The 19,096-nt window shown below is 39.5% G+C and overlaps 1 protein-coding gene and 1 pseudogene across 1 annotated transcript in view; one reads left to right on the top strand and one right to left on the bottom strand.

Annotated features, from left to right (window-relative positions):
* The window catches only part of FKBP5 (FKBP prolyl isomerase 5), a 113,668-nt gene that overhangs the window by 28,160 nt on the left and 66,412 nt on the right, over positions 1 to 19,096 (top strand). Inside the window, exon 2 of the mRNA XM_030802745.1 lies at positions 16,509 to 16,632. Within this exon, the coding sequence (XP_030658605.1) occupies positions 16,528 to 16,632 (105 nt within the window). The 5' untranslated portion in view covers positions 16,509 to 16,527. The remainder of the gene's footprint in view (positions 1 to 16,508; positions 16,633 to 19,096) is intronic.
* LOC115832680 lies at positions 7,407 to 7,527 on the bottom strand (annotated as a pseudogene).

Raw genomic sequence — 19,096 nt, 5'->3', positions numbered from 1 at the left:
CCAGCCTGACCAACATGGAGAAACCCTGTCTCTACTAAAAATACAAAATCAGCTGGGCATGGTGGTGCATGCCTATAATCCCAGCTACTCGGGAGGCTGAGGCAGGAGAATCGCTTGAACCTGGGAGGCAGGAGTTGTGGTGAGCTGAGATTGTGTCATTGCACTCCAGCCTGGGCAACAAGAGCAAAACTCCGTCTCAAAAAAAAAAAAAAAAAAACAGCGTCAATGCATTTAAAGTAACTTAGATCATAAAGTATGTATGCTGACCAAAAGGGAATTAAATTAAAAGTCAATAACAGAAAGATACTTGGAAAATTACTAAATATTTAGAAACTAATATATTCCTAAGAAGCCCACAGGTCAAAGAAGAATATCAAAGATGAATTTAGAAAGTATTTTGTACTTAATGAAAATCATATCAGAATATATGGGTTGTGGTTAATGCAAATGTTTAGAGGAAAATTCATAGCACTAAATGTCTATATTGGGTAAGAAGTAAAATCACAAATGAGTGTCCTCAGCTTTCACCTTAAGAAATTAGAAAAAGAAGAGAAAATTAAACCCAAAGTAAACAGAGGAAAAGAGTTAAGGATAAAAGCCAAAATTAGTGGAATAGAAAAAAAGAAAACTAGTAGAGAAAGTCAGTGAAATCAAAAGCTGGTTCTTTGAGAACAATGAAATTGATAAAACTCTAACCTGACTAATCAGGAAACAGAGAAGACACAAATTACCAATATCAAGAATGAAAGAATTGCCAACAAAGCTCAGATTCTATAATTATTAAAAGGATAAATAAGAGAATAATGTGAATTACTTTATAGTAATACATTAGACAGCTAGATGAAATGTGCAAATTCCTTGAAAGATACAGAATACCTAAGCTCACTGAAGAAGAAACAACCTGAAAAGTCCTATATCTATTAAAGAAATTGAATTCGGCCAGGCTTGGTGGCTCACGCCTATAATCCCAGCACTTTGGGAGGCTGAGGCGGGCGGATCACCTGAGGTCAGGAGTTTGAGACCAGCCTGACCAACATGGAGAAACCCCGTCTCTACTAAAAATACAAAATTAACTGAGTGTGGTGGCGCATGCCTGTAATCTCAGCTACTCCAGAGGCTGAGGCAGGAGAATTGCTTGAATCCAGGAGGCGGAGGTTGCAGTGAGCCAAGATGGCGCCACTGCACTCCAGTCTAGGCAACAAGAGCAAAATTCAGTCTCGAAAAAAAAAAAAAAATTTGAATTCCCACAAAGAAAACTCTAGGCCTACATGGTATTCCTGATTCTACCAAACATTTAAGGAAGTCATAATACCAATTTTACACAAACTCCTCCATAAAATTGATAAAGATGGAATATTTCTTGTCACTCTATGATTTTTATTATTTATTTACTTATTTCTTCCTGAGCCAGGGTCTCGCTCTGTTGCCCAGGCTGGAGTGTGGTGGTGTGATGGTGTGATCATGGCCCACTGCAACCTCCACCTCCTGGGCTCAAGCCGTCTTCCCACCTCAGCCTCTGAGTAGCTGGGACTACAGGTGTGTGCCACCATGCTCAGCTAATTTTTGTATTTTTTGGTAGAGATGGGGTTTTACCATGTTGCCCAGATTGGTCTTGAACTCCTGGGCTCAAGCAATCCACCCGCCTTAGCCTCCCAAAATGCTGGGATTACAAGTGTAAGCCACCACACCCAGCCAGCAATATTTTTAACAAAATTTTAGTAAATTGAATCCAACAACATATAAAAACGATAAAATACAATGACCAAATAGGGTTTATTCCAGGTATCCAAGGTTGGTTTAACATTTGAAAACCAATGTCATGTACCACATTAGCAAGAGAAAGCATATGATCAGCTCAATAGATGCAGAAAAAACATTTAACAAAATTTAACGTGGCTTGCTGATAAAAACTCAGCAAACTAGTAAAATAAGGGAACTTCTCAATCTGATAAAGGGTATCTGTGAAAAACCAATGGCTGAAATCATAGTTAATGCTGAAAGACTGAATGCTTTCCCTATATAATATTTGGAACAAGTCAAGATATCTGCTATTCCCAATTGTGTTCAGCATTGTTCTGGAGGTTCTTTTTTTTTTGACGGAGTCGCAAAAGAAGACGGAATCGCCCAGGCTGGAGTACAGTGGCGCAAACTCGGCTCACTGCAAGCTCCGCCTCCTGGGGTTCACGCCGTTCTCCTGTCTCAGCCTCCTGAGTAGCTGAGACTACAGGCGCCTGCCACCACGCCTGGCTAATTTTTGTATTTTTAATAGAGGCGGGGTTTCACCGTGTTAGCCAGGATGGTCTCGATCTCCTGACCTCGTGATCCGCCCACCTCAGCCTCCCAAAGTGCTGGGATTACAGGCATGAGCCACTGCACCTGGCCAATTTTTGTATTATTATTTTTTTTTTTTAGTAGAAACGGGGTTTTGCCATGTTGGCCAGGCTGGTCTCGAACTCCTGACCTCGTGATCTGCCCGCCTCAGCCTGCCAAAGTGCTGGGATTACAGGTGTGAGCCACTGTGCCTGGCCTTATAATTTTATTACAAAATTGAGAAACCAGATGTTTTACTTTGTTTTCTAAATTTCTGAATGTATTTTCAGAATGATATAAAATGTTAAATTTTATTTTAGATTAGAACATTGTTATCCAACTGGATGATAAATAAAGAAAAGGAAAGGAAAGAATGTTGTGAGACCCCGTAAGTACAAAACGGAGGAAGTCAATGGAATTTCAAGCTTGAGAGAAATTCTTAGGATCTTGATTGGATGATTAGGTATTGGTGGTAGAGAGAATAATGGATCCTCAAAAATGGAACTTGTAAATATGTTACGTTATAGGACAGAAAGGACTTTGTAGATGCGAACAAGGTTAAAGGCTTTGAAATGGGGAGATTATCCTGGGTTATCCAGGTGGTCTCAACTTAATCACGTGGGTTCTTAAAAGTGGAAAACTTTCCCAACTATAGTCAGAGAGAGAGATGACTACAGAAGAATGATCAAAGAAATGCAGTATTCCTGGCTGAAGATGGAGGAAGGGGGCCACTAGCCAAGAAATGTGGGCCACCTCTAGAATGTGGAAAAAGGCCGGAGATGAGTGCTCTCCCAGAGCCTCCAGAAGGAATGCAACCCTGCCAATGCCTTGATTTTAGCCCAGTGAGACCCATTCTGGACTTCTGATCTCCAGAACTGTAAGGTGGTAAATTGGTATTATTAAGTTTGTGTTGATTTTTTTTTTTTTTTTTCCTTGAGATGGAGTCTCGCTTTGTCATCCAGGCTGGAGTGCAGTGGTGCGATCTTGGCTCACTGCAAGCTCCGCCTCCCGGGTTCACGCCATTCTCCTGCCTCAGCCTCCTGAGTAGCTGGGACTGCAGGCGCCCGCCACCACGCCTGGCTAATTTTTTTTGTATTTTTAGTAGAGACAGGGTTTCACTGTGTTAGACAGGATGGTCTCGATCTCTTGACCTTGTGATCCACCCGCCTCAGCCTCCCAAAGTGCTAGGATTACAGCCGTGAGCCACCATGCCCGGCTTTTTTTCTTTTTCTTTTCTTTTTTTTTGAGATGGAGTCTTGCTGTTTCCCCAGGCTGGAGTGCAGTGGCAAGATCTCACCTCACTGCAACCTCCACCTCCTGGGTTCAAGCAATTCTCCTGCCTCAGCCACCCAAGTGGCTGGGATTACAGGCACGTGCCACCATGCCTTGCTAAATTTTGTATTTTTAGTAGAGATGGGTTTTCACTGTGTTGGCCAGGCTGGTCTCAAATCTCGAACTCCTGACCTCAAGTGATCCACCTGCCTCGGCCTCCCAAAGTGCTGGGATTACAAGCATGAGCCACTTTGCCCGGCCTGTTTGTGTTAATTTCTCATGGCATCTGTAGAAAACTAATACCACATGTAAGTGGGTAAAGCTCAGAATTCATATTTTGCCAGAGGGTTGAAATGGAAAATGAATTCCGTATTGTTAAGATAACTTTCTATCCCTTGGGAATTGTTTTTCCTTCCACACAGCAAACCTCATTTTCCCCAAAAGTAAAACATATATTTATAAATTACTTTTTAATGAATAAATACAAAATAATAGAGTTGGAATAAACCTTAGATACGATTCTAGTCTAACCCCTGAAAAGTATAGATGGAAAAACTGAGTGAGGGCCAAAGATTCCACAGCTAGTTAATAGTAGATCTGAGTTTATTGGCCATTTCTTCCTTCCATATTTTTATGGAATTTAAGATGGGGATTTAAGATGGCCAAGGTTTTTTATTCTTTCTACACAGACTCAAATGCTATTCTTGTACAGTTTTTCTCTTAGGTATATAATGGACTTTGGGAAACAATTTATATAAGTGTTTTAATGAGATAGTACTAGAAGAGGATACAGTATTACATAAAACTTTTGTGTTGGGTTTTTCTATCTGCGTCTCAAGTCTGAAACATCTCTTCCTCCAGTTGCTAGTTAATGTATACTCAAATATTGGCAGCTAGGTGTGGTCCTTTGTTCTTGACTGTCCATATTTAAACCAAACTAATCTAATTAATAAGGTAAATCTGCTATGTGTTGTGTATGCACAGACATACTCTTATAATGCACTTCAGAGATAGATTTTAATTATGCTTGGGTGTTCTTAATTAGTACTCCTGATTAGAACAGAATTTTATTTTTACTTTTATAGTTAAACGCTCAGGTACAGTGTAATTCTCCAGATTAGATTTTTCAGATTAAATTTAGAGAAGGAATATACTTAGCTTGTAATGGTATTTCAGCACTGATTCTTTATAGTGTCTGATGTTTTGCCATCTTTACATTGACTGTGATTTTGAAAATTGTGATTCATCTCATCATTTATTGAGTACTGCTCCTATGCCATTTACTTATACTAGGTGGTGGGAGTACAAAATGAATAGGACACATTCTCTACATGTATAGTGTTTATAGACTTTTCTTATATGTTACCTTGTTGGCTCGTTCCTAGAAATCATCAGGAGACTTAGAACCAAACTCTTTGGCCCTGGTGAATCACCTCAAGTTACTCTACCACTGTGGCACAGGTAGAAATTTGACTTTCTATAAAAAACCTGGACAACTAATAGGGGCTCATTCCTACTGTCTGCACGCTTGTCAAAATGTAAGTTCCATGGAGACAGAAATTGTTTTCTGTTGTTTAATGCTGTATCTACACTACAACAGTGTCTGGCACATAGTAGGTGTTCAGTAGATAGTTGTTGAATAAATAAGTGAATGGCTCCTACTTATCCTTCAGCTTTCAATTAATTTATTATTATTATTTTAAATTTCTGTTTCTTTTTAGAGATGGGATCTCACTATGTTGGCCAGGCTGGCCTCAACTGATCTACCCACATTGGCCTCCCAAAGTGCTGGGATTACAGTCGTGAGCCACTGAGCCCGGCCCACAACTACTTTTTTTTAAGAGTCAGGGTTTCACTATGTTGCTCAGGCTAGACTTCAATTCCTGGGCTCAAGCGATCCTCCCACCTCAACCTCCAAAGTTGCTGGAGGTACAGGCACTTGGCACTGGACCCAGCTGCTGCCATAACTTTAACAGTGATGCCTATCAGATGTACCTTTGAGCTAAGGGGTCTGTTGTCTTGGTACAGAGCTGGATACAGCTTATGAGAGATAAGAGGCAATGCATAAAATTAGCCGGGCATGGCGGCGCATGCCTGTAATCCCAGCTACTCGGGAGGCTGAGGCAGGAGAATCGCTTGAACCCAGGAGGCGGAGGTTGCAGTGATCTGAGATCGTGCCATTGCACTCCAGCCTGGGCGACAAGAGCAAGACTCCATCTGGGAAAAAAAAAAAAAGCAATGAATAAAGTCAGGAAAGAAAGTGCCAGAGAAGGATTCAGGTTGCTTCAGGGGGTAAAATAGCAGTAAATAGTTTTATTTGAACAGTGGTATGGTATGGTATTAAAAGACAATGAGGGGAATAGTACAGTAACTTCAGACACTAAGTGCTGTAGATCTTTTAAAATCCATCATAGTCGTCTTGCTGACTTCTTTAGTGATGGTTTGAGTTTTAATTATTCAGTTATGCTGCCGAAAGTATTACAGGTTGTCAAATATCATTTATCCAAAATGCTTGGGACAAGAAGTGTTTTGGATCTTGGATTTTTTCAGATTTTGGAATATTTGCAAATTTCTCTAAGGGGAAAAAGATATTTTGGCATGTAATGCATAATATTTGCATAATTATAATCCAGTGTTCTAAAATGATTGTACCCACCAAAATCTACAAACAATAAGGAACTGTGGTTGTTTGCTGTAAATAACTATGATAAACCACACTGTTTGTATCACATGTATTAGCCCATGGTGACATTGTCAATTGACCATATGCACACATGAGATATAGTATCTTGGGGATGGAACCCAGGTGTAAACATGAAATTTATTTATGTTCATATGTACTTACACACACAGCCTGAAGGTAATATCATACACTATTTTTATTTTTATTTATTTTTTATTTTTTTAAAGTCAATAAATTTTTATTCATGGAATTCCATGTTGTGATTTCTTCCACTAGCCATCAGGGCCACTTTAGATCCTCTAAAGAGCTGGAGTCAAAAGATTTATCTTCAAGTTAGCCATTTTTAATGAAACTGATGCTTATTTTAATCCAGTTTTCCTGTCAGCCCATAATTCTTTTATTTTGGCTTCTGTCATCTCCTTTTAATATGGATATACTGATGAAGATTTCAAAATTCACCAAGAATCTTTGGGATCTAATTTCTTCAACCAATTTACTTTAGGGTCCTTTTTACTGTAGGTGGTGGATCTGCCTGGTTCTCAATTTGAGCCCTCTCTTAACATGAATGAATTCAAATCATATTCATTCCTAAGTGATGACACTCAAGAATAGTACAGATGTGTGGAATATGCCAATACCTTTAACTCCAGATATCATGTTCTCAAGATAACTCCATTAAAACAAAAAGCCATCATATGTATCATCAACATGAAATTGGAATGCAAAATTAATACTGCTGAGGACTTCCCTCATATCCCATGCTGTTTAACTGTCTATTCTACAGTCCTAGAATCAATCTTTTTTTATTAAGAGACAGGGTCTTTGTTACCCAGGCTGGAGTACAGTGGTGCCATCAAAGCTCAGTGCAGCCTCCAACTCCTGAGCTCAATCCTTTTTTCTCAGCCACCCCTTCCTGAGTAGCTGCAGCTACAGGCACATACCCCAATACCCAGCTAATTTTTAAATTTTTGTGAAGATGAGGTGTTTGTTACTTTCTTTCCCAGGGTGGTCTTGAACTCCTGGTTTCAAGCAATAACTCCTGCTTTGGTGTGGGGATTGCAGGCTTGAGCCACTGCGCCTGGCCTGGAACCAACCTTTATGGCTATCAATACTCCCATCAGTTAACTGTCGCAGGTATCATAATATCCCTTCTTATATGTATCAAAACTCATACTGAACAATGAGTTCTGGGTTGCAAAAGAGGATTTATTTTTTGCACCTAACCATAAGTCTTTGTCCACAAGTTAAACAAAAACAGTGCAGTATACAATATTTTTAATAATTTTGTGCATTAAATAAAATTTGTATACCTTGAACCATTAGAAAACAGAAGTATTAGGTGTGGAGTTTTTCACTTGTGGCATCATGTTAGAATTCAAAAAGTTTCAGAGTTTGGAGCATCTTGGATTTTGGATTTTTCCAATTAGGAATGCTCAACCTAATCAGAAGTGAGACTTGGACATTAAAAGTTTTAAAGCCATGGTTTTATTTGCTTAGTAGTATATAATTGCAACAGTACTTTTTATCTTAATTATTGTGTAGAATCTGGTGACTCCCCAACATATAACTGTCACCCACACTTCTCTCCTGAGCTCAGGCCTTATCTCTGATAACCTTCTGGACATCGCACAAGCACCCCTTGCTCAACATACCCCAGCCAGAGTTCTCTTGCTCTCCATAAAAAGCACTCTAAAATGTTTGAATTAAATTGAAGAGAAAGAATAGAAAGTCCTGATGAGTGGAACCATGAAATGTTTCATCTTTTTTCCCTAAGTTTAAAAAGATCATGAAAGTAATACATGTTTAATGTTAAACTATTTAAATAATATAAAAATAAAATCTAAGAAGTGAAAATTCTTTCTTATCCTCCCAAATCTCATTCTCCAGAGGTAACACTGTTTTAGCAGCTTGGTAAGTTATCTTTCCAAAATTCTTCTATATATAAGCAAATATACAAACACATATATACTTTTTTCCTCTCGGAAATAGGATCATGTTACAAATCATTCTGCAACTCACCATTCACTTAGTAGTACCTCTTGAAAATCCATCTGTCTTTTCATGTGAGTATTAGAAGATTGTTTATGTGGAATGGGTAAGACCTCACCTGCTCCATATTAGTGATATTTTCAGAAGTTAGCTGTCTTAAAGGGAAAACAATGAAAAAGACATTTTGGCATGTAATGAACAATATTTGCATAATTGTAATCCAGTGCTCTAAAATGATCACACCCACCCACCCATCAAAATCTGCAAACAACTGGGAACCGTGGTTGGTGGCTGCAAATATATTGCCATAAATTACACTTTGTGCCAGGTGCGGTGGCTCATGTCTGTGATCCCAGCACTTTGGGAGGCTGAGGCGGGCGGGTCACTTGAGCTGGAGGAGTTTGAGACCAGCCTGGCTAACATGGCGAAACCCTATCTCTACTAAAAATACAAAAATTAGATGGGCATTGGTGGCGCACACCTGTAATCCCAGCTACTCAGGAAGCTGAGGCAGGAGTATCATTTGAACCTAGGAGGTGGAGATTGCAGTGAGCCAAGATCAGGCTACTGCACTCCAGCCTAGGCAACAGAGCAAGAGTCTGTCTCAAAAAATTTAAAAAAATAAAAAATAAATTACACTGTTTGTGTTACATGTATTAGCCCATTGTGGCATCATCAACAGACTTTTTTTTTTTAATGGTCCAGATAGCCAAATCATCACTGGGCACTATGCGCCATAACAATACACTTCATTTACTACAATGCTATTCTTTTTTCCTTTTTTTTTTTTTTTTTTTTGACAATATCTTGCTCTGTTGCCCAGGCTGCAGTGCAGTGGCGCAACCATGGCGTGATACTCCTGCCTCAGCCTTTCCAGTAGCTGGGACCACAGGCGTGTATTTTTTATTTTTAGCAGAGATCGGGTCTCACTGTGTTGTCCAAGCTGGTCTCAAACTCCTGGGCTCAAGCCTTGACATCCCAAAGTACTGGGATTACAGGTGTGAGCCACTGCGCCTGACATTCTTTTATAATGGATGAACATTTACAAAATATTTTCCCAATTTAATTGTTTGGATGTTTTTGTTTAGACTCTTAGCTAAATGATTCTCTACTGTATAGATTTATCTCATCCTTTTCAAAAACTGTATATTTTTATAGTATGCATTTGCCAAATTTTACTCTAACATTCCCATGACCATCCTTTTAAGGAAAAACTTTGAAATACTTTTATTTAGCCATACAGTTAAAATTTAGCTGGAACTAAGTGATCTGTGTTTAGTTGATGAACAGATCCATGCTATTCTTGCATCATGACTTTTTCATCTCCCCTTGATTCTTTTCCCTATATACATTTAAGCCTGTCTGGTTCTTTTCTCAAGCCTTTGCTCTCTACTCCCCTTTCACCCAAAGCATTTCATGTTTCCCTTTTATAACCCTAGTATAAGTATCAAACTTCTCACCTGTGACTTTTGCTTCTCTGTACATCTCTCTTCTACTTTTAACTTTTATGTTTACAATATGCTACCTTTCTCTTATTTTCAGTTCTTACCTTCTCAAACTTCAGAGAATCCCCACTGCCTAGTGTTCTTGGGAGATGCTAGAGGATACACAAAATGCCACCTCCCAGAAGGTCGAGGCATTTTTTTTCTTTGAAAAAAAAAAACCTTTTAGCCAAATACTTACTCATAAGAAATGCTCCATTTTATTCTCAATAGTATCTTCAGAAATATTTCAGAGGTAATTGCATCTACAAACTAAAGACTTAGTGCTAAGAAAATGAGCAATCTGATAAGAATATATAAAAAAACATTATTACTAAATTCTTTTTTTTTTTTTTTTTTGAGACAGAGTCTCGCTCTGTCGCCCAGGCTGGAGTGCAGTGGCGCGATCTTGGCTCACTGCAAGCTCTGCCTCCCGGGTTCACGCCATTCTTCTGCCTCAGCCTCCCAAGTAGCCGGGACTACAGGTGCTTGCCACCACGCCCGGCTAATATTTTGTATTTTTAGTAGAGACAGGGTTTCACCATGTTAGCCAGGATGGTCTGGATCTCCTGACCTCGTGATCTGTCTGCCTTGGCCTCCCAAAGTGCTGGGATTACAGGTATGAGCCACCCCGCCTGGCCTTTTTTTTTTTTTTTTTTTTTTTTGAGATGGAGTTTCACTCTTGTCCTCGAGGCTGGAGTGCAATGGCGCAATCTCCGCTCACTGCAACCTCCATCTCCAGGGTTCAAGCGATTCTCCTGTCTCAGCCTCCCGAGTAGCTGGAATTACAGGTGCCCACCACCATGCCCAGCTAATTTTTGTATTTTCAGTAGAGATGGGGTTTTTCCATGTTGGCCAGGCTTGTCTCGAACTCCTGACCTCAAGTCATCTGGCCACTTTGGCCTGCCAAAGTGCTAGGATTACAGGCTTGAGCCACCTCACCTGGCCACTAAATTCTTTTAAAAATCCCTTGAGCACACTAAATGATATATTGAACATAGCTGATGACCAAATGGTGATGTAAAAGTTCCATCAGGCCAGGTGTGGTGGCTCACTCTTATAATCCTAGCACTTTGAGAGGATGAAGTGGGAGGATCACTTGAGCCCAGGATCACTTCAAGACCAGCCTGGTCAACATTAGCGAGACCCTGTCTCTTCTGAAAAAATTAAAAAAAAAAAATTAGGTGTGGTGGCACATGTCTGTATTCTGAACTACTAGGGCGGCTGAAGGGGAGGATTGCTTGAGCCCAGGAATTCAAGGCTGCAGTGAGCTATGATGGTACCACTGCACTCCAGCCTGGGCAACAGAGCAAGACCCTGTCTCTTAAGAGACAGTGAGAAATAAATAAAAATTCCATCAAAGAATTTCTCTTAGGGTATAAAGCCAGAGACAAAGATGAAAAACGGGAGAAATGTCTAGTGGTTCTCACCCATATCTGACTGCACATTAGGATCATCTAACATGCTTTCTGAAAACACCATTACCCTGGCCCCACCACAGACCAATTAAATCCAGACTCTGGGCTGGAGTCCAGGCATCAGTAGCTTTTTTAAGCTCCTCAGGTGATTTTGTTGCTTAGCCCAGGTTTAGAAAAATACTTAAGAAACCTGAAGGATAAAACTAAAATGTCCAAAGTCTATCTAATAATACTTCTAGAAGTAGAGGACAGAGACATCAAAGGAAAAGAAATAATGCTAGAAAATTTTTCTGGAGATTCCGCAAAGACTTGTCTTCAGCAGTTAAGGGCCAGAATATCAAGGACCCTGCAGGAATTAAGGAAAGAAGACAAGTATCTTGACATATCCTCGCGGTGGGTCCGAACTCCAAAAATAAGGATTATTATGTCTTCCAGAGAAGAAAAGATGGGAGCCACAGTGTGTACCCTGGAGGGAAAGAAACCTACCTGGCCTAACTGATCCAAACACAGTTTCTGCTTTTTCCCCCAGATGCCACTCTCCAGCGCATTCCCCTAGCTCACTCCTGCTTTCTGGGGCTGACCCCAGACCTAGAGCTTCTCCAGGCTCCCCTGGGAAGAGCTGCTCTTAACAGTTGGTGTTTGGGAGGCAACTTTCTCTTCTTTGCTCTCTCCTTCGGTCTGACCTCATCTGCTGTGTAGTGTTCAGTAATTCCCCCAAAGTTCTGGTTCAGTTAGGAACACTTCTTGTTTTCCACCTCAGAGTTTTGCAGATTTTAAAAACTTTTTCTTGTCATCCCAGCATCTTCCTGGGGAGAGGAAGTTGATGACTTAGTCCTGTCGTTCAACCTTTTTGAGGCCAAATAGGGTAAAATCATATTAAGGGGAATAATACTGTATTCAGGTTCATCCTTTAGTATATAATGGTAACATTTGGATAGTCTAATATTTTCTGGGTTTTTTTGTTTGTTTGAATATAATCCTTTGCTTTCTGCTTACTTGAAAACAGTAATTTATCCAACTCAGCGCACTCAGTCAGGGGAAGTGTGGTCTGTTAGCTTTGTTTTCTTCAGTAATTATTTGTACTGAGAAGAAAAATAAGTTTACCAAAGAAATATCTTTCTGAAAACTCTCCTGTTAGTAGCATAATCTGAGGCAAGACACTGATATTTTAACAAAGAGAACAATACAGTAATTTACATAATATACATAGGGAATTGGTAGATATGGCTTTAAAATGACTTCTCATTTGGGGGACCTGATAGTTTAATTATGTTAACTGAAGTTTTTAGTACACTGTTGATGAAATATTAAGTGTATTCTCATTTTTCTGTTATGTCTCAGGTGTTTGCTGACTAGCACTTAGGAGAGTGTATGCTTATCTGCCATGTCCATAACAGAATGAACTGTGTGTTCCCTTTTCACTGGGTAGCAATTTTCCACCTTTGGACAGTTCAGCACAGTAAGCTTTATCATAGATTAATATCCACAGCTACATAGTGATTTTAAATCCAGAATAAACCTAGGGTGAGGGAAAGAAGAAAAGTTTCTCTTATAAAAACGGTGAAACCGTCTCAGTGTGTCATGACAGTTTTTAGGAATTGTCTGTCCTTACTGTCTTTTTTATGTAACATTCAATCAAGGAAAAGTTTTATTTGTTTTGTTAGCTTACAAAAACCTATACTCCTAATGGCTTAACTGGAATTAAGGGGAAATACTTGGAAAATTCAGTTTATTTCTTTATTCTTCCAGCTTTATCTGCTTTTGAAAGTTCAAAAGTTTGTTTTCTTGTTTTTATCTTTGTGTTTTAATTATTCATAGTACTTCTCTTCATATGGACTCAGTACTACTGACAAGAGCCATCCTCTGAGATTACTAAGATGACTTGCATCCCTTGAAGTGTTGGAGCCGAAACATGAAGAGCTAATTCCTTTATCAAATGGGATTTAGAAAACTAGTAAATCAGCTTATACAGGTTGCCTATTTACTTGAATTTAAACAAGCCATTATTTTCAAAATAGCAAGGTCAGAACCAAAAGAAAATGTTTCTTTTTTTTCTCTCTCTTTTTTTTGAGACAGAGTCTTGCCCTGTCGCCCAGGCTAGAGTGCAGTGGCATGACCTCGGCTCACTGCAACTTCTGCCTCCCAGGTTCAAGCAATTCTTGTGCCTCAGCCACCCGAGTAGCTGGGATTACAGGCGTGTGCCACCACACCTGGCTAATTTTTGTATTTTTAGTAGAGACGGGGTTTCATCATGTTGGCCAGGCTGGTCTCAAGCTCCTGGCCTCAAGTGATCCCACCCGCCTCAGCCTCCCAAAGTGTTGAGGTTACAGGCGTGAGCCACTGTGCCCAGCCTGAAAACATTTCTTCATTGACAGTATTTTCATTAAAAAATTTAGCTGAACTCCAAATGATGAACATTCAAAAGAAAGCATTGTCTTTGGATGATTTGAAAGCAAGTGGCAGATATCATGACACCTCACCCCTAAATACTACAGCATGTGTCTCCTATGAACAAGGATATTACTCTACATAAAACCATAATACTATATCACATTCCAAAAGGCCAACATATAGTAATAATAAGCTAATATGCAGTCTCCTTTTCCAAGTTCTTATAATATTTTGTCCCCTAATCAAGGATCCAGCCAAGGATCACTAATTACACTTGGTTGTCATATCTCTATAGTCTCCTTTAATCTGGAACAGACCTCCCGTCTCTCCCTCTCTCTCTTTCTCTTTTTTTTATCTTTTAAGAGATGGGGTCTCACCCTTCGGCCCAGGCTGGAGTACAGTGGCATGATCACAGTTCACTGCAGTCTCAAACTCCTGAGCTCAATCAATAGTCCTTCCATCTCAGCCACCTGAGTAGTTGGGACTACAGGTGCACGCCACCTTTTTGGTTCTTTATGTCATTAACATTTTTCAGGAGTCTAGGCCAATGGTCTTGTAGAATGCTTCACAATCTGTTTTTGTCTTTTCTTCTTGATTAGTTTCAGGTTAAACATTTTTGATAGGGATAGCACATAGGTGATAGCACATCTATATCACATCACTACTACATCATATTAGGAGACAGAGTAATAGCAGTTTTTTTCATTATTGGTGATGCAGAGTTTGGTTATGATGCAGATCACTTGTTAAAGTGTTATCAGTCAGATTGTTTTATTTGAAAGGTCCTTTTTCTTTTTTAATAAGTAATCTGTGGGGTACTTTCCCAATAACCTCTCACCTGGTGGTTTTAATTTGTTCAATGCTTTACACCCAGAGATCTATTAATGGATGTCAGCATCTCTGTGAATCCCCAGGAAATTTTTTTGTGTGCATATATTTTCCCAGGCATACAGTCCAGGACCCTCCAAATATTTAAGAGATCTTTTCCCTCTGTTATCAAGGTGCCTTTTACAAGTTTCTGTGCATCACAGAAGCATGTTATAAGCAGTGGGTTTCTAGAAGCTGAGAACCAATCCCGTTCTTCTGATTTTCCTCATTATCTAGCTTGCCTCATGTAGAGCTAGGTACATAATTTTTGTTGTTTGTTTGAGAACGATTGTTCTGCCCTTTCGCTTATCCTGAGCCAAACATTTGGATCTTTTATGTTTGGTATAAAGTGTACTAGAAACTAAAGCAGAGAGACTTAGCCCCTGGTTTTTGGTGTTTTAATTTGAAGATTTTGGGGCACAACAATTGGATTTGTGTCTTTGTTGAACTGAATAGTGGTCATTTGGAAATGAGTTAAAACACTACAATATATGTTTTAGTTGTCTAATTATAGTTGTATCAATAAGACATTTTCTGCAAGTGCAGAAAGACTCTTTGACTCTGTAGACAAGAAGTCTCAGGAGATGAGTTTAGGGGGCCTTAAGTTTGTTATTAGCCTAATGTGTAATAGCTGCAGGAGTGATTCCTTCTTGATTTTTCCTGCCCAAGCAGGGAGCAGTGTGGAATTCATCATGGCAGTGGTTAGGTGTGTTTTGTTTAGCCTGTGATTAGCCTGTTGGTTACACTGGCTTGCCTTGCATGAAAAAATGTCTGTCAGGTGACCACCAATAACAATAAGAGCTAACATTTGCATAGTATACCTTAAAAATACACATTATACCACTTCATCCAGAAGATTATCTGTGAAAACAGGTATTTTTATTCTAATCACATAGGTAAATAAAAAAGTCTTAGAGAAGTTAAGGTAGCCAACATGAAACAGCTTGTAAGGAGCAGAGGAAGAACCCCCCAAATTCCATTACAAATTCCTTGCGCTTTTTGTCTTACCATTCTCAAAGGTAGAGGCATTCTAGGGAATCTAAATATGAACAAAGCATGGACCTTGCTCTGAAGGATCTTTTAAACCTAACAGGCGCATAGTCTTATAAATCTCTTACAGACAACAAATGGAGAGAAGAGCTAAGGAAGTACATAAAAGGGCAAAATGGCCTACAAATAGAGGGTCAAGGTTGGTATGACAGAAGTAGCATTTGAGAGAGGTGGATGTTTTGGAAACAAGAAAGGGAGTGACCAGAAGAATGACTATGGGAAAGCACTGGGTTTGTTGTAGAGGTGGAATTGGCCTAGTTTGGCTGGAGCATGAGCTGCATGAAAGAAAGTAAAATCAAATAATGGCAGCTAGAACTCAAAGATAGATTAGGGCCAGATTGTGAAGGGCCTTGAATGCCACATGGAAGAACATTCTGTAGGTATTTTGGGCAGGAGATGAAAAATGACCCTACAGAAGGCCCAATAATGACGATAAATGGTTAAACATGTTTAAGTTACCAATCTATGCTAATCTTTTGAGAAATGTTATCTCACTGCTGCCTCACTGTAACTATGAATAGTGTACTGTGTCCATTTTGCACATGAAAAACGAAGGCTCGGCAAGATTAAGGAAATTGGAAATGTCAAGAGCTGCAGCTAGGACCCAGACTTGGGCCTGTCAGATTCTAAAGCCTGTTCTGTGTCTCACTGTGACTGATATATTGTCACTTCTTTTATTAAGAACTGATAAGGTCTTAATCCTCTGTCAAGAATATGGCTATAGAAAAAGGATGTTTTCAAAGTTGTGAAGGAACCACTTCTCACCATGTTATGTTAAGGAATGTAATCACTACCCAACTTGACTTGTACTGTTCTCTGTTTTGAGACAAGAGCTAGATGGGAAATTAAAGAATTGGATGATGTTTTATTTACATGCCTGATGACATCAATACATGCTCATAGCAAATGTCTTTGTTTTCGTTTTCGGTATCTAAGCTTATTGGCCCTAAGTAAATCTTAGGTTAGGTAGAGCTCAGTTCCCAGGGGCATTCAAGATTCGTAAAGAAGTGATATTTTTCCCAGCTAAAATATTTTCCTTTTTACCAGGTTCTCTACTTAAAAGACAATGACTACTGATGAAGGTGCCAAGAACAATGGAGAAAGCCCCACAGCCACTGTTGCTGAGCAGGGAGAGGATATTACCTCCAAAAAAGACAGGGGAGTATTAAAGGTGAGGCCACAAAGCTGAGTGACATACAAGGAAACCTGCTATCTGGAAAGATTGTTTATAACATCTCTTTCTGAGGGGGGCTGGGGTGGATAATGTTTATTGAGGGTTACTAAGTGCCAAACACTAGAGCTAGATTCTCATTTTGTCTTCATAACTTCAAGGTTTTTTTTAAGAGTTGAGTCTCGTTATGTTGCCCAGGCTGGTCTTGAGCTCCTGGGTTCAACTGATCTTCCCATCTCAGCTTCCTGAGTAGCTGGGATTTTCTTTTCAAATTAATAAATTAAATTTTTGAGAGAGGGCATCTCATTATGTTGCTCAGGCAAGTCTTGAAATCCTGGCCTCAACGATCCTCCCACCTCAGCCTTCTGAGTAGCTGGGATTATAGGCACGAGCCACTGCCCAGCTAGAGATTTTAATTTTTAATCCCAGATTATAGATGTTGAAATTGAGACTGAGCTAGGTAAATTAACTTGCCTAATATCATATATCTTAGTAATGCAGATTTACCTGGGGTTCAGGTCCAAGCTATATCTCACTCTAAAGGGCTATGTTTCCCTATTCTCAGAGTATACAAATAGGTTACTATTTTAATGTATCCTTTTAGTACACTAAAGCTAGCTAATGACAATTTTAAAGACTTTTTAAGGAAAGAAAAGCTAACTTGAAAAATTCAAAGGGGTTTTATTTTATTTTATTTTGAGACAGCATCTCCCTCTGTCACCTGGGCTGGAGTGCAGTGGCGTGATCTCGGCTCACTGCAACCTCTGCCTCCTGGGTTCAAGCAATTCTCCTGCCTCAGTCTCCCGAGTAGCTGGGATTACAGGCGCCTGCTACCACGCCTGGCTAATTTTTGTAGAGACAGGGTTTCACCATGTTGGCCAGGCTGGTCTTGAACTCCTGACCTCAGGTGATCGCCTGCCTTGGCCTCCCAAAGTGTTGGGATTACAGTTGTGAGCCACCGTGCCCAGCCCAAAGGGGTTTATTTTTATATATAAATGTTGTTCCTGTGTACAGTGAAGATATCTTTTGAGATTTCCTCAGAGAATATACCTTACTTTTGAATTAGCTTTCCTACTTATTAAAGCACTATACAGTCATTCACCATATAATGACATTTCGGTCAGTGACAGACTGCACCTTCAGCGGTGGTCCCATAAGATTATAATGGGGCTGAAAAGTTCCTATGGCCTAGTGGTGTCGTAGCTGTTGTAACATGGGTGGTACAGTGTATTATGTGTTTGTGGTGATGTGGGTGTAAACAAACCTACTGCACTGCAGTCACAGTTATGTATAGTACATAATACTTGATAATAAATGTTTATATTACTGGTTTATGTGTTTACTATACTTTCTATCATTATTTTAGAGTGTGCTTCTACTTATTTTTTAAAAAGTTAACTGTAAAACACCCATGCCTGTAATCCCAGCACCCTGGGAGGCCAAGGCAAGAGGATCACTTGAGGCCAGGAGTTCAAGACCAGCCTGGGCAACATAGTAAGACCCCTATCTGTAGAAAAAATTTAAAAAAATTAGCCAGGCATAGTGGCATGTACCTGTAGTCTCTACTACTCAGGAGACTGAGGCAGGAAGATCATGTAAGCCTGGGAGTTCCAAGCTGCAGTGAACTATGATCATCAGTCATACTGCATTCTAGCCTGGGTGAGAGAGTGAGATCCTGTCTCAAAAACAAATGAACAAACAAAAAACAGCCTTGGGCAGGTCTTTCAGGAGATATTCAAGAAGAAGGCATTGTTATTATAGGAGACAGCAGCTCCATGCATGTTATTCTCCTGAAGACCTTCCAGTGGGACAAGATGTGGAGGTGGAAGACAGTGATATTGATGATCCTGACCCTCTGTAGGCCTAGGTTTATGTATGTGTTTGTGTCTTAGTTTTAAACAAAAAAAAGTTTAAAAAGTAAAAGAATAAAAAATATAAAAAATAGAAAAATGCTTATAGAATAAGGATATAAAGAAAGTATTTTTGTGCAGCCGTACAGTGTTTGTGTTCTAAGTGTCACTACCAGAGTCAAAGCTAAAAAAATCATAGTTTACACAGTAAAAATGTTACAGTAAGCTAAGATTGATTTATTATTAAAGAAAGAAAAAAAATTTAAAATAAATATAGTCTAGGTGTCCAGTGTTTGTAAAGTCTATGGTAGTGTATGGTAATATCCTAGGCCTTCACGTTCACTCACTGCTCACATGCTGACTCATCCAGAACAACTTCCAGTCCTGCAAGTTCCCTTCGTGGTAGGTGTTCTGTATAGGTGTACAATTTTTTTTCTTGTATACCTTTTATTACTGTACCTTTTTCTATGTTGAGATATGTTTAGATACACAAATACCACTGTTTTACAATTGCCTGCAGTATTCAGTGCAGTAACACAATGTACAGGTTTGTAGCCTTGGAGCAATAGGCCAAACCACCTAACGTGGGTGTATACAAGTAGGCCAGGCCATCT

This window comes from Nomascus leucogenys, chromosome 22a, assembly GCF_006542625.1.
Source record: "Nomascus leucogenys isolate Asia chromosome 22a, Asia_NLE_v1, whole genome shotgun sequence".
NCBI lineage: Eukaryota > Metazoa > Chordata > Mammalia > Primates > Hylobatidae > Nomascus > Nomascus leucogenys.
Note: the sequence above shows the minus strand (reverse complement) of the source record. Positions and strands in the feature narration are given on the sequence as shown.